The sequence below is a fragment of the Lissotriton vulgaris genome, chromosome 9 (assembly GCF_964263255.1).
Source record: "Lissotriton vulgaris chromosome 9, aLisVul1.2, whole genome shotgun sequence".
NCBI classification, from domain to species: domain Eukaryota; kingdom Metazoa; phylum Chordata; class Amphibia; order Caudata; family Salamandridae; genus Lissotriton; species Lissotriton vulgaris.
The window spans coordinates 142,578,617-142,594,866 of record NC_141697.1 but is presented as its reverse complement, the minus strand read 5'-3'; the positions used below and the strand labels follow the sequence as shown (position 1 = coordinate 142,594,866).

Here is a 16,250-nt window from a genome sequence, read left to right as displayed (position 1 = left end):
AGGAGAAGGACTTTTAGTGGGAGGAAAAACCTTCTTCAAACCCTCCAAGAAATATTTAATGACAGGAATTCTGAAAAAGGAAGTTTGTGAAGGACATTTCCTGTAGGCAGTTAGGGCTGCCAAGTGAACCTTAATGGAAGAAAATTGAAGGCCAGATTGTGCTAGATGAAACAAATATGGAAGGATGACATATTCCTTGCAAGAGGTAGGATACACATTCCACATAAGCACCAAATACAAAATCTCTTCCATTTATCAGAATAAGCGGAGCGTGTGGTTGGCCGCTTTAGCTTCCTTAAGAATGTCCTTGCCGTTCTGAGGTAAGTTCAGGTGCCCATACTCCACTAGCTCAGGTGCCATGCTGCCAAATTCAAAGAAAAGAGGTTGAAGTGCACCAACTGTCCTCCGAATTTCGTTAGTAGGTCTGATTTGCATGGAAGCCTGAGATGTGGATGGATAGACCGGTGAAGAAGGTCTGTGAACCACCACTGGTGTGGCCACTCCGGGGATATGAGTATCTTCTTGGCCTGTGACTGTGAGAGCTTGATGAGGACTGCCGGGATCAGGGGAACAGGAGGAAAAGTGTAGAGAAATCTGCCTGACCAGTTGATCCATAGGGCATTCCTCAGGGCTTTGGCATCTGCTGTTTTCTACAGTGGCAAACAAATCGTCATTCGGAGTACCCCATTTTTTTAATATATCTTTGACCATGTTGTCGTTTAAGACCCACTCGTGATTTTCCTGAAGGAGCCTGCTTATAGAGTCGGCCTGAGCATTTTGAACACCTGGACACCTGGGAGGTGAATTGCTGTTATGGTCAGGTTTCTGGCTCAAAGCCACTTCCAGACCGTCTGGGAATCCCAAGATAATGGTCTGGATCTCGAGCCTCCCTGCTTGTTGAGGTAGAACATTGCTGTTGTATTGTCCATCTGGACAAGCAGGGAGCTGGCACGGAATGATGGCTGAAAGGCTATCAGAGCCATATGAACTGCTCGTGGCTCTAGCAGATTGATGTGGTAGGTGGATTCCTTGTATGACCATTTACCCTGAATTTGAAGATGATTTGCATGGGCTCCCCATCCCAGGAGAGCGGCATCCGTGACTATGGTTTGAACAGGTATCTCCTTGTGAAATGGAATCCCTCGTAGGAGATTGGTGGGCGAACACCGCCATTTGATGGTCTGGAGGGCATATGGAGACAGTTGAATCCGATCTTCCCAAGATCCTGTTTGCTTGTCCCTTTGGTCTTCCAGACATTCTTGCAGGGGTCTCATGTGGAGTCGTGGATTTGGTGTGAGGAATATATAAGATGCCATCAAGCCCAGAAAAAAGGAAACCTTCCTCAGAGTCGGGTGAGACATTGTCATGAGAGCCTGGGCCTTCCGAAGGATCGATAGGCATCTCTCCTCCGAAGGACACACGTTTGCCATGCGAGTATCGATGGATGCTCCCAGATATTGTAGGCACTGTACAGGTGCCTAAGTAGACTTTGTTTGGTTGACGTGAAGACACAATCTAAGGAGAAGGTCAGAGGTCCAATTGAAGTGTAGTTGAGCCTCCTGATATGTGGATACCTTGATTAGCCAATCCTCCAGGTAAGGGTAGACAAACAGTTTGTGTTTCCTCAGATGGGCAGCTATCACCGCCATGCACTTGGAGAAGGTCCTGGGTGCTGACTTCAGGCTGATTGGAAGTACACAGGATTGGCAGTAGTTGCTCCACACTGCAAATTTTGCCTCCTTGAGAAAGTTGCTGTCCTAACTTTCCTCTCGGTTGACACTTTTGAGAAGGCTGGTAGGATTGTTGGTAAAATTGTTGTGTGCTTGATTGTCAGTCCTGAAACCACCGAGGGCTTTGAACCCTCTGTGTTGAATATTGGTGTAAGAAAGGGCAGAATGATTTACATTGCTCTTTGGGTCTTTCGATGCAAACAGCTTTTAGTGTTTCCATCTCGGCCTTCATTCGGGCCATCTCCTCATCTGCATGAGAGCCAAAAAGGGGTGTACCTGCAATAGGGGGATTTAAGATGCGCTGCTTTGCTTCAGGCTTAAGTGATGTCAAGCGAAGCCATGAATGTCATCTAAGTGCCACGCCATGGCACTATCCATATGCAACCAGAAGGGATGTGTCCGCTGCTGCACTGAATACTTGATAAGATACCATACCACCTTCCATTAAAACTTTGTTAAAGTCCTCTCTTTTATCCCTAGGGAGGTGATCCGCAAACTGTTGGAGAGACTACCACAATGCCCGCTCATATCTGCCTAGCAGTGCTGTGGCACTAGAAGCTTTCGTTGAAGTTGCTGCTGTGTTGCACACCTTCCTTCCCAGTGAATCTATCTGACAGCTCTCTTTATCAGGTGGAACTGTAGATGTTGGAGCCGTAGTATGTTGCTTCTTAACTGCCACCACAATGACAGAATCCTGAGCTGGGTCCATCCATAGGAATGTGGGGTCCTGCCCTGGAGGACAATACTTCTTCTGCAGCCTGGATGGAGCTGGCCCAATAAAAGAGGGTGTTAGAAAAAGTTCCATTGTTGGTTCTAAGAGGCCTGGCAGCAGAGGAAGCAAGGAACGAGATGCTTGTCTCTGCTGAAGAGTTCAGAATATCACAGAAGAACAAGTTACTTACCTTCTGTAACGATTTTTCAGGTGGATACAGTATCTGCCTGTGGATTCCTCACCTTGTGAATATCCCCTTGCATCAGCAACATTCGGCAATTCTTTTTGAGGCTTCGCGCCGACGTGGACGACGTCACAGAGGCACGGCATCGCGCGCGACTCCAATGACGTCACCGACTCCATAATAGGCCCACGCCGGCGTGATGACATCCGTTCCGCCCTTTTTCCGTGCCTTCGAGGCACACGGACAGACTAACAACAGTAGATACATACACAGTACACAAATGTCAAGATAACACGCATAGTGCGAAACAAATGCAGAAAAGCAATCGAAACAAAACCTTTCCTTTGACAAGAAAAATATAAACATTACAGTCACTCAGGTATAGAAGAGTGGACAACGGGGAGGTGGGTGGGTCAGTGAGGAATCCACAGGCAGATACTGTATCCACCAGAAAAATCGTTTCCGAAGGTAAGTAACTTGTTCTTCTGATGGATACATCTGCCAGTGGATTCCTCCCCCTGTGAATAGAGTCCCACAGCAGTCCCCACTCCCGGAGGAGGGTGGCCACTCTTTCATACCAGAAAATCCTGGAGGACAGAACGCGCAAAGTGACCATCCCTCCTCACTTTGGTATCCAAGCAGTAATGCTTCGCGAAAGTGTGGAGGGAAGCCCAAGTTGCTGCTCTACAAATATCCTCTACAGGTACACCCCTAGACAAAGCAGATGTAGAAGACTTTGCTCTAGTAGAGTGAGCTCTTATACCCTCTGGAGGTTCCTTACCAGCCAGGGCGTAGCAGATCTTGATGCATAGTATAATCCATCTTGAGAGAGTGCGCTTGTGCACAGCTCTTCCTTTTCTGCAGCCAGCAAATCCAACGAAGAGCTGGTCATCCACTTGATAGTCCTTTGATCTATTAAGATAAAAGCTCACCGCCCTCTTGGGGTCCAGACAGTGAAGTCGCTTCTCCTCCTTGGAAGGGTGAGGGGGCAGATAAAAGGTAGGTAGGGTAATGGACTGTCCAAGATGGAAAGGAATTACGACCTTAGGCAGAAAAGCAGCCCTGGTCCTAAGAACCATTCGTTCAGCATGAATGGTCAAGAATGCGGGCTTTGAACTAAGAGCTTGAAGCTCACTTACCCTCCTTGCCGAGGTAATTGCAACCAGGAAGACCGTCTTAAAGGATAAAAGTCTCATGGGACACTTGTGCAAAGGTTCGAAAGGAGAACCCATCAGAAATGTAAGCACAAGATTCAAGTCCCATTGAGGCACAATAAAGGGAGTAGGAGGAAATTTATTTGTAAGGCCCTTTAAAAACCTTAGAACCTCAGGAGATTTAAACAAAGACGGCTGATCCGGCAGGCTGAGAAAAGCTGACAAAGCCAAACGATAACCCTTAATTGTAGCCACAGCAAACCCTTGGCGAACCAGGAAAAGAGCAAATTGAAGTATGTCAGATAAACGAGCTCTCAAAGGGTCAATGGACTTCTCCCGACACCAAGACACAAATTTAGACCATCTGTATGAATAGATTGACTTAGTGGAGTCACGCCTGGCCGATAAAATAACATCCACCACATCATGTGGGAGAGAAAAGGAACTCAGGTTGCCCCGTTCAATCTCCAGGCATGAAGGTGTAAGGTCTGGAGGTGGGGGTGTAGAACCTGCCCCTTCGTCTGAGAGAGGAGATCTGCCCTGAGAGGGAGAAGGAGCGGCGGGCACGAGGAGAGGTGGAGAAGTTCTGTGTACCACACCCTTCTTGGCCAATCCAGGAAGATCAAAATGACTTGGGCCCGGCATTGGCGAATCTTCCTCAGAACCCGAGGAATCAAGGGTATGGGAGGAAACGCGTAAAGGAGTTGTGATGAATCCCAACTCAACTGAAACGCGTCCCCCAAGGCTCCCTGCATCGGAAACTGGAGACTGCAGAATGACGGGCAGTGAGCATTCTCGTAAGTAGCGAACAGGTCCACCCGAGGAGTTCCCCACATCCGAAAGACGTGACGAACTACCTCTGGATGAAGCTCCACTCATGGTCGGCTGAGAACTACCTACTGAGACTGTCTGCACGCACTTTTAGAACTCCGGCCAGATGATTTGCCATCAGACAAATCTGATGACCAGCAGAATGCAGGAAGCCATCAGACCGAGAAGACGAAGGACCTTCAAGACTGGAACGACCGCTCCATTGTGAAAAAAAGGAATCATTTCCTGTATGTCGCGTTGAGGAGGAGGGAATGCCCGACATACAGTCGTTTCCAGTACTGCACTAATGAACAGGTTGCGCTGGGAGGGCACCAGGTGAGATTTGGGTACATTTATCGAAAAACCCAACCAGTACAACAACTGAGTTGTGTTTTGCAGATGATGGAGCACTTTCTCTGGAGACTCCGCCTTGATCAGCCAATCGTCCAGATAAGGGAATACTGGAATCCCTGATCTTCTGAGATGTGCTGCCACCACAGCCATCACCTTGGTGAAGACTCGAGGAGCAGTTGTAAGACCAAACGGAAGGACCACAAACTGGTAATGCTGTGATCCCACCGTAAAACGGAGATACTTCCTGTGCGACTTCAGGATAGGGATGTGAAAATATGCATCCTGCAAGTCGATCGACACCATCCAGTCTTCTTCCTGCAGCGCTTGAAGAACCTGCACAAGAGTGAGCATCTTGAACTTCTCCTGCTTCAGGAAAAGGTTCAAGATCCTGAGATCCAGGATTGGACGAAGTGTGCCATCCTTCTTGGGGATCAGGAAATACCGGGAGTACTATCCCTGACCCCTTTCCTGCTCTGGAACCATCTCTATCGCACCTTTTCTCAACAGTGCCAGGACTTCCTCCTGCAGAAGCAATAGGTGGTCTTCCGAGCAAAAACCTTGGCAAGGAGGGTAATTTGGGGGAAATTCCCGAAAGGGAAGAGCATACCCATTCTCCACGAGATTGAGAACCCAAAGATCGGACATAACCGATTCCCAATCCCGTAGAAAGTAGGTAAGCCGACCCCCTACAGGACCCGCATGATCCGGAATGGCGGATCTAGGGCTGCTTAGCTGCTGTGGGAGGGGGGTGGGTAGAGGGAGAGGAAGAGGAGGAGGAAGCTTGACGACCTCGAGGACGAGCTCTTTGCCTACCCCTGTATGACTTGTAGAGTGAATTTTGCTGCTGCTGCGGCTGCTGTTGCGATTGTTTGTAGGTCCGAAAGGAAGACCTGCCAAAACCTCTGAATCTTTTTCCCACAGTGCCCCTGGACTGTAGGCCCAAAGATCTTGCCGTCGCTCTGCTGTCCTTAAACCTTTCTAGAGCAGTGTCAGCCTTTTTTCCAAATAAACCTGACCCATCAAAGGGCAAATCCATCAAGGCAGCCTGGACATCTGCAGATAATTCGGAGGACTTCAGCCATGCAGCTCTTCTCGTGGCCACTGAAGATCCCATCACTCTAGCCACCAAGTCAACAGTGTCCAGCCCACTCTGAATGACCTGCCTAGCGGCAGCCTGAGTGTCACCTCTTGAAAGTCCTTCCTATCCTCCTCAGGAAGCTTTGGAACCAGCTGTTTGACTGAATCCATCAATGCATGGATATAGCGCCCCATAAGACAAGTAGCATTTGTTGATGAGCCCCATACATGTTGAGGAAAAGACTTTTTTTGCAGCCTGGTCCTGCTTCTTCGATGCCTTATCCCCAGGAACCTGTGGAAAAGCGCCCACAGATTTTTTCGAGCAGGCAGCCTGCACCACCAATCTCTCTGGTAAGGGGTGCGTAGATAAAAAAGTCCGGGTCACCAGGCGCCACCCTGTACCTCTTCGCAACCGCCCTCAAAACAGCAGGAGCTGTAAGTGGTCTCTTCCAAACCTCAGATATAGGCTCCGCCAAAGCAACATTGAAAGGGAGCATAGGCTCGACAACAGAGGAAGGTGAATAAAGGACCTCTGTTAGTAAGTTGGACTAATACTCTGCAGTAGGCAGTGTTATATTCAACAAATCTGCAGCCTTCCTTATAACTACATGATAAGGTGTCACATCCTTAGATGGGGCGTCAGAAACAGAGGCCAATTCCCAATCAGGAGACAGCTCAAGAACACTAGCCTCTCCTAGATCATCAAAAGCATCCTCCGAATCCTGCAGCTCACCCTCTTCTATATCTGCATCACGGTACTTCCGCTCTTCCAGAAGCCTCTGGGCCTCACGCCTCGACCTCTCCTTCAGGAAAGACGTCGACGGATCCGGAATCGACTCAGTCGGAGCCGGAGCAGGCATGGAACTCGAAGCCGGAGGACCAGACCGCTGAACACGAGGTCGGATCGGATTCGGCATCGGCATCGAGGGCGTCGGCATCAATGGTCTTGGCGTCGAAGGCTTCGGCATCGAAGGATTCGGCGGCACCGAGAAATGCCAAGGCAGCATCAGAGCCGGCATGAATGGCATGAAAGGCGCAGGGGCATAAGTCTGAGGAAAACCCAGATTGTATGCCAATGGACCCGTGGGACCAACCGGTGCACCAGAGGGGTACATAGCCCTGGAATATACTTCATATATAGCATTCAGGAACTGAGTAGAGTCCTGACCTGGAGCCCAAAAAGCTGGATAAGAGCCCACAGGCTGCTCTCGAGGGAGCAGAGTCTTCTCGACTTCGACCTCTACCTCAGGCTGGTGCACCGGGGTCGACGAACCCGCAGGCAACGGAGCCTCTTCTTCTCCTCCATCTTCTTCTTTTTCACCCTCCTGGACAGGTGAATGAGATAGAGCCGGAGACGGATTCGATAACGGCTTCAGTGAATGAACGGCCGAATCCGCTGGCGAAGCCGCACCCTCGGAGACTTGAACCTCTGGAGTCGGAGTCACCACATCCTTGCGAAGCAACTTCACCTGCGACTTCGGTCTCGAGCTCGAGTCCTTCCCAGAGTGATGACGAGACTCATGACTTCTCTTCTTGTGCTTCTTTTTTGACCTTGAAGCATGAGCCGAAGACGACCTCGAGTGCAACCTCAATCAAGACCTCGACCGACGAGTCCGTGACCTCGACCTCTTCTTGTCCTTCTTGTTCTTCAACTTGGCAGCAAGGAGCTTTGCCTCCCTCTCACGAAGTGCCTTGGGATTCATCTTCCTACAAGAAGAACATTCTTCGACGTCATGGTCCGAACTCAAACACCAAACACAGCACTCATGCAGATCCATAATCGACATCATCTTGCCGCATTCTCCGCACGGCTTGAATCCAGTCTTCTTCGTAGACATCTCAACAGGATACAAGAAGCAAGAAGACACCGGAAAGAACAAACAGTAACAAAGTTACCAACAGCTACAGAGGATCCCTCGAAAACCGTTAGCGTCGACGACGTGGAAAAAAGGTAACTGATGTCATCACGCCAGCGATGCCGTACCTCTGTGACATCGTATACGTCGGCGCGAAGCTACAAAAAGAATTTCCGAATGTTGCTGATGCAAGGGGATATTCACAAGGTGAGGAATCCACTGGCAGATGTATCCATCAGAAGTTTATGACGTTGGAATGGACATTGGAATGTTCAATTTGGAGGCCCCCGCACCAAAACTTCTTGAAAAGTAGAAATGTCGTCAATTGGTGACATTCATGGAGGAGGAGAATCAGATAACGTAGGAGAATATCTTCCTGTACTTGAAGAGGAAGTATCCCTGGTGTTTCTGGAACAAGATCTTCCCCCCATGACGTCGACAATGGTAACAAATAGAGGAGCATCTATGGCTGTGAGAATGATCCCTCGTGTGAGACCTAGACCTTGGTCTTTGTGGTGTAGGTGGAGGAGATGGAGTAGGCAGAGAAAGAGGCAATGGAGGAGGCGGCGGTGGAGAAGGCGGTGGTGTAGGCAGTCTTGGTAGATTATCTGGTCAATGAGAAGGAGACTGAGTTGGTGATATGATCCTAGATGGAGAGTATGTTAGGGAATACTCCAAATCCGAAGAGTAGATTAGTCTTCTCATTTTCCATGCCTTATGGAGTGAGGAAGCCGCCACAGATTCTACAGAAAGCCCAACTTTCCCCCTCAACATCGATCTACTTGTCGACGGCGACCTTCAACATCGACATGAAAGAGAACGTCATCTCGACATTGATTGCCAACTTTTCGACGTCGACCCGTCCGTAATCGACGATTGGGTCTCGCCATCGATCGATGGTGGTGTCTCGAAGTCGCTCGACGGTGGTGTGTCGACGCCGATCGACGGTGATGTGTCAATATCAATCGACGGTGATGTTTTGACGTCAACTGGTGTGATAAGTGTCTCGGCGGCGACCTCCGAGGTGTTACTGTCTGTGGTGGGCTTCTCAATGCCGAATGAGGCGTTCTTGCCACCGCCATTGAATATCTTCTTCTCGACGTGGAACGTCAATGTCATTTAGAGTCAACGGCAAAATGGTCAGTGCTGTATCTCCTCTCGACGTCGTAGTCTTTGAAGTGGAGCGGGACCGGTGCCATATTTCCAGCCCTTTTTCTGCTGGGGAGCCCCCCCAGAGGCTGAAGACAGAACCCTGGTAGAGGACTGACCCCCCTCCTCCCCCTGAAGTACCACCTGATGACTGGGCCTGCTGTTTTCTTCGCTCTTCCACTCCTTGAAGCCAAATCTTCTCCCTGTCAAGCAGGGTGTGCCTCAAAAAGGATTTATTAGTCCTTTGTGGATGCTAAAACACATTTTGTGCAAACAGTTAGGAAACAAAAACACCCTGAACAACAGCCACTCGTGTTCTGTCATTTGCGCTGTCCCTGCGTGCATGAACTACATTTTTACCATAATAGGCACATAATTATGTGAGATGATGTAATAGCGCGATTTCGGGAAAACAACCTAATAAGAGTAAAAAACAATTTACTTACCTGCACAGTGTGGTTCTCCAGTATTGATATCTTTTATAGATTCACATGCTTGATGGTGGTGGGAGTCCCACAGTAACAGTAAAATAGCAGTATAAAATAAAAAAAGTATAATCTTCCTTGAGAATCAATAGCATTGAGTAACCAGTTAGCCTCATTAAAGAACATCCAAACTCCAGCCAATCACATTGCAGACCCTTGAGTATCCATTCCCTGCAGGGCCACCATACCTCAGATTTCGAGCACAAGTGTAGTCTGTAAAATAATAGAGGTATGGAAGGGTGCACCTGTAAGGGGAGGATGGAGGGCCGCATGTGAATCTATAAAATATATCAATACTGAAGAACCAGAGTGTACATGTAAGTAACTTGTTTTTTCTCCAGTATTGTATCTTTTATAGAATCACATGCTTGAATCAGACAAGCAAGCAGTACATAATAATAAATGGAGGTGGTAAAAACAGGAACAAGTAACATAACTTCTGTGGATATAAAAAATACATATATATATGTACATATATATATATATATATATATATATATATATATATATATATATATATATATATATATATTACCTACTGGCGGTTGCCAGTAGGTAGTTATAGTTAGGATCTACTTTCCATAGGAAATCCGCAACATTCTATTGGGAATAACTTTAAAGGCCACCACTAAAATGGCGCTCATTAGATTGAGAAAGCCTGCTGTGACAGGCGAAACGCGTCTCTCTTTGCTGGGTCGGAGGAGGCATGATTCAATAAAGAAGCCTTTACCTGATAGCCCTCGAGTGCGTGCTCTTTTTCCTGATGGGGAGTAGAGGTTCTTTGGTTAATATATATATATATATATATATATATATATATATACATACATATATATATATATATATATATATATATATATATATATATATATATATATATATATATATATATATATATATATATATATATATTCACTGAAAAAACCATAGGTTTCACACCAGTTATAGTTAGCCGGAAATTTTACTGACATAAAACCATTGAAATTCCCATGTTATAGTTAGTTGGACTCACTATAACTTGCGCGCCTGCAATGCACTGCTGATGACGTCACATATTAAATCACTCATGACATGGTCAGTGACATCACTCATTCTCACTTTGTACTTTGAGTGAAGAAGACCTGTTGAAAGACCTCTCTGTACCTTTTTGGACTGAAAAATTGCTTCAGAAGCAGCAGCAGCAGGAGCATCTCAGCCACCACCACCACCACCACCACCACCACCAAGAGGACCACCACAACACCACAGTGGTGGAGATGAAGAAGAGGAGGAGGAGGAGGAGGAGGAGGAGGAGGGGAGGAGAACATTCCTGCCAGAAGATAATACCCCATATAGGCCAAAGCAGCACATTATATGGGAGTTTTTTTCCATGTCAAAGGACCAAAAAAAAGTGAATGCGCCAAGGGTTACTTGCCTAATCTGTGGCACTCAACTTTCAAGGGGGAAACCTAACAAGAAATACTCATTTGGCAATAACACCATGATTCGCCTTATGCAATGCAAGCACCCTAACAACTATGCTGCGGCAGAGGTGAGAGAACTGGCCAGTAACCCTCCCCAATCTTCACCCAGCACCTCCAAAAGAAAGCAACCCACTCCATCGCGACCAGAGACTAGGGAGATGGTCCCAAACATACAACCACAGTTTGGGCAATACAAGATCACTTGTATTTTTTGTGTTAAAACCATCACCTATGGTGAGCAAAGCATAAAGCTCATCAACCTTGCTGGTGACAACCACAATTGCCCCCAAAAAACATCATTTTTTCCTGATTTATTTTTGCTCCAGTTGAGCCGTTTTCAATTCCCTGTTTTTTGTTTCTCCCCATAAAAATAACAAAAAAAATATAAAATAGTTCATAAAAGCCAAAAAAAGTACAAAATGTTCAAAAAAACATTAAAAAATATAAAAAAATAACAAAAAGAAGAAAAAAAACAGTTCTTTTTAGAACTACCTCCAATTTATAAAAAAAGGCTAAATTTTTTTAAAACTCTGTCATTCTTTTTTCCCCATGGTACGTTCCCCGGTCCGCTCCCCGGTGCGCGTACTGGGCGCTCCCCCCGCACAAATTGGAAACCCCCAGGGGGTCAGGGGGGGTCTACTCTGCCCCCTTATGGTCATTTCCCCCTTTGTTTTTGCCACCTCTTGTGTCTCGATCCTACCGAGACACAAGATGGCGGCCGCTCCGGACTGTTTGGAATGTTGACAGACACCCGAGAGCCAATCAGCACTTTCGTAAGTTTCAGTATGTTGCGCAAGTATATTTCAAAAGACATTATTAATCACCCACATGGGTTTAATACCTTGAAAGTACACCTTTTGGCAACAGAGTTGTCTTAAATTGGAAGTATGACTTACGAAAGTGCATTCTGAATATTATTAGTCACACAATATTATTAAACAAGTTAGCGAGAATGAGCAAAGGCACAATGTTATCATAAAATTGACAATGATATATTAGAAATGTAACTATGAGCTACAGAGAATGTTTATTTTGTTAATTAAGGTCAGCGCCAGTCTATCTTCATTTTTTGTTACATTGTAATCATGTGGTGTATAAAAAAGAAAGCAACGCGAAAACAGGCACTCGTGAACAAGGGAGTGTTCCTGAAACGCGTTGAGTGCTACTTGCCATTAGACCCGAAAATAAACTGAGGTTTACTGCAGCAGATTTTGATGTTCGTGATTGCTGTCCGGCTTCAAGTGTGAGACGGCTTTGGTGCATATATATATATATATATATATATATATATATATATATATATATATATATATATATATATATATATATATATATATATATATATATATATATATATATATATATATATATATATATATATATATATATATATATATATATATATATATATATATATATATATATATATATATATATATATATATATATATTGACAATTCGTGCAAAATGATGTGAGCAAACTCAGCCACATCACTAACGGTCTGTGGACCACACTTTGCGCTTTGGTATTCACCATAAAGCATAATTAATAGAGTACAAATTATGTCGTGACAATGCTTGGATCCGGTATTTCATCTTGCATGGTTTGGATTATACTGATCCATAAGACTACTGTGCCCACAATGCACCATAATTGCCATGTGGTGACTACAGGTATTTAATGTGGAAAGTAATGATGGACTAATGTTTGTACCGTGACCAGGGACAGCTTGTTGGTCACCTCTGTCTGATGCTCTAGTAGGAATCTGCAGGGAAGGGAAGAACTTTTGTTTTGGCAGAGCAGGTGGGGTTTCTTGATCTGGAGTAAAGGCAGGCTCCTCCTGTCGAGAAACTGGCTGTGGAGCCACATTAGTCTCAGGGGAACTATAATAGTCACTTAGCATCAAATGTAAGTCTGTGACCAGTGACATTGGAAGGATAATGGAGTGTTCTTGTTGACTGTCCCCCTCTTCCTGCTCATAGTATGGGTAATGTTCCTGAAAGGTGTCCAAGTGCTGTATAGCTGAGCATCGGTCCGAAAGGAATAATCACCTTCCAAGTATGCAAAAGGGTTATCTGGTTAATCTTTTTCTTCAGATTCTTGGCACTTTACTCTCATTTGATAGGGGCTGTAAGCAGGGCCATAAGGACTTTAATCTTCCAATTCCTGAAAATCCCGGAGGCGAGAAGAAGGCAGAGGATTTTGGAAAAGTCCCGTAATAATGAAGGAATTGTTTTGGAGACTGGCATGTCCATTTACTTCGTTGACAGGATCGTCAATGTGATCGTCAACGGGATTGTCACCAGAGACTGCATCGACAAAGTGGAAATAACCGTCGGCGGGGCGGAGACACTAGTCGATGATGCAGCACACAACTGAACCATCAACGGCAAAGCACTCGACGACAACAAACTCTTTACCGAAGCCCTCGACATCACCAATTCCGTCTTCACCGACGAGACAGCCGCCTTGAGTCGTTGACGAAACCGTCAACGGATTCTTTGTTATGACAGTCGTAGACAGAGAATGCCTCATCAACGAGCCCGTCGATGGGCAGATGTTTTGGAGGAGCTGAATCAGATCTTTTTTGGGCATAAGACGAGCCAGGTTGCTCCTTTTTCACCCTTTTTCCACCAAAGACTCCTTGCTCTGAGATGCTGATTTCTTTGGATCTCTCTGAACAGAAGAAGGATTCTCTTCCTTCCTTTTCTTAGAGAAGGTATAAGACCTCTCCGCACTCTCAGAGTCAGATTCCCTCACAGATTTGCTCTTTTGAAGCCAAATGAGAAGTCTTCCCTCATGATCTTTGAGGGTTTTTGATGAAAAAGTCCGGCAGTGCTTACAGTCTTTAGTTTATGATCTGGGTGAAGGCAGTATAAGCACTCTTTATGAGGGTCTTCTGAAAAAGCCTGGACTTTCCACAAGTCGTGCAGGGCCTAAACTGCCCTTTTTTATACTCTGACATTCTGCAGTAAATACAGAAATAAAGTAGTAAACTCACTTTCTAGCAGCATCTCAGTTGAAGAGAAGGTTGAGGAAAAGGAATTGCTAGCTCAAAGTTGAAAAGTTTAATGTAGAAACACTGTGAAAGAGCAGAGCTCAGGGAGACTCCCTAACACACGACGTGCTGTAAGAGGTATGGTGGCCCTGCAGGGGATGGATACTCAAGGGTCTGTGATGTGATTGGATGGAATTTGGATGTTCTTTAATGAGGCTAACTGGTTACTAAATGCTATTGATTCTCGAGGGAGATTGTCCTGTTAGCTTTATACTGCTATTTTACTGTTAGTGTGGGACTCCCACCATGACAACAGGACAGATTCAAGCATGTGAACCTATAAGAGATACGAAACTGGAGATTGCAAAATGACCAACATTACATAAAATTACAGCGGCGTAATTTAAATTTCATCAGGGCCTATTATAGAACTTGGTCAGAGTTAAAGCCTGTTATGTGTATGGTACCAGAATATTGTGGACTAAATATTTAGAAAGAAATGTATGTACTAAATACAATTTATATCATTTATAAAAATAGTGCGCTATTTACATTAATAATTTTGAATTTACTTCCAATGGAACAATATTTTGATGAGAGAAATCAATGATATTCTGGCATAGAGCCAACTCTTGACATGATATTTCACCTGTAAAATGATATACAAGTTGGGTAATATTCACAATTTAGAACCAAGGCATGCACCGCCTTTAAGTGCAGCCACCTGTCTCCAACTGGCCGCCGCCAACAGCCGTGTGTCAAGTACCCATATGATACATTCATCTGCTTTCCTTTTTTCTATTGCACACATACAGCACATTTAAACACCTGATCTCTAAATGGGAATGCTGAAGCACGTGATACCTCAGTTCCTTTTGTTTCTGGCGGATCTCTTTAGACTCTGAGTGCCCAAGGTCCATCAAGTTGTCTGCAAGCTGGTGGCATGATGCCACTCTCTGGGCTGAGGCCTCCATTTGGTGCTTGAACGTATCGTACTTGGCATGGAGAAGCTATAAAGCCAAAGCAACAGAGGAAAGTTATATTTTTTATTAACGCAGCAATCATGTAGAAAAATATTTTTACTTAAACCAAAACTAAACATTTAGCACTGTCCATATATTCTAGGAGTAGAGTTAGAATATTTAAATGACCCAGTCCTACAATTAATGGGAATATAAAACTGAACAAAGCCTGTACAAAGACACGTTGATGGATAGCAGATATATTGGCAGTGGATGTTTTTGAGTCTATTTTTGATACTAAATATTTTCATTAAATGTTTTCACAAGGAAATTAAGCCTGGGCGGAGCTGGCTTAGCGCCTCTACGCGGAGTTCCACTGAGTTGGAAAAAAAACTCAGTGAAACTCCCCTCCACTCTTCTCCGCTTTGCTCCCTCCCCCTCCCTAATTAATTGTATTTTTTTTTCAAAAAAAGACACATACCCCTATGGCTGCCTTCTCCTCACCATGACCGCTTTCCTTCCTCGTTCTTGCTGTCCTTGTCCATTGGAAACCCCTATGTTGTACATCTTGCGCAAGACGTACAACGTAGGGGTTTCCAATGGATAAGGACGGCGAGGACGAGGAAGGAGAGCGGCCATGGCAAGGAGGAGGCAGCCACAGCAGGTAAGTGCCTTTTTTTAAAAGTATAATTAATTAGGGAGTGTGGAGGGGTCAGCTAACTCCGCTCCGCCATGGAGTCTGAGTTTTGTCTAAACTCTGCATTAGCAACGGAACGCGGAGTAGGCAAAATTCCGTAAACTCCGCTGGCCGAGCGGAGTTACCCGCCTGGGCTTAATGGAAATATGCTACTAAAGTACCCCGACAAACGTCTCTTCGACTTCACTACTTATATCTTTGATAATTTTTCAATACTCACATATGTTTGGGATTTTTACCCATATTCTGTTGAGCACAAGTTATTTTAGCATGTCCCAGAAGAAAACAAGTTACTTACCTGTAACTGTAGTTCTACAGTATTGGAAGCTTTCATAGATTCACATGCCTGAATCATTCCCTGTCGTCGAGACGGGAGTTTCCGGTATATAAAAAAGCAATGCATATTTGTATAGCAAACTGGAAAGAGGACTAGGCCCATTTCCCTTGAACGACCCATAACCTTTGTCATGTAAAAGAGACCAAACTTGTCTCTGAACCAATTGGAGTTTCTCACCCTTTAGAACACTCCAGAGAGAAGCTTTTGCCCCACAGATTTTTGTGCACCTGTGCCATAGACACCTTTTGTGCTGAATCCAAGGTGAGCCTCTCAGGGCAGGA

The 16,250-nt window shown here is 45.3% G+C and overlaps 1 protein-coding gene across 1 annotated transcript in view; it reads right to left on the bottom strand.

Moving 5' to 3' along the window:
• Positions 1–16,250, bottom strand: part of SPTBN5 (spectrin beta, non-erythrocytic 5) — a 2,284,272-nt gene that overhangs the window by 1,373,462 nt on the left and 894,560 nt on the right. Inside the window, exon 31 of the mRNA XM_086937224.1 lies at positions 14,838–14,983. Coding sequence (XP_086793350.1) covers positions 14,838–14,983 — 146 coding nt within the window. The remainder of the gene's footprint in view (positions 1–14,837; positions 14,984–16,250) is intronic.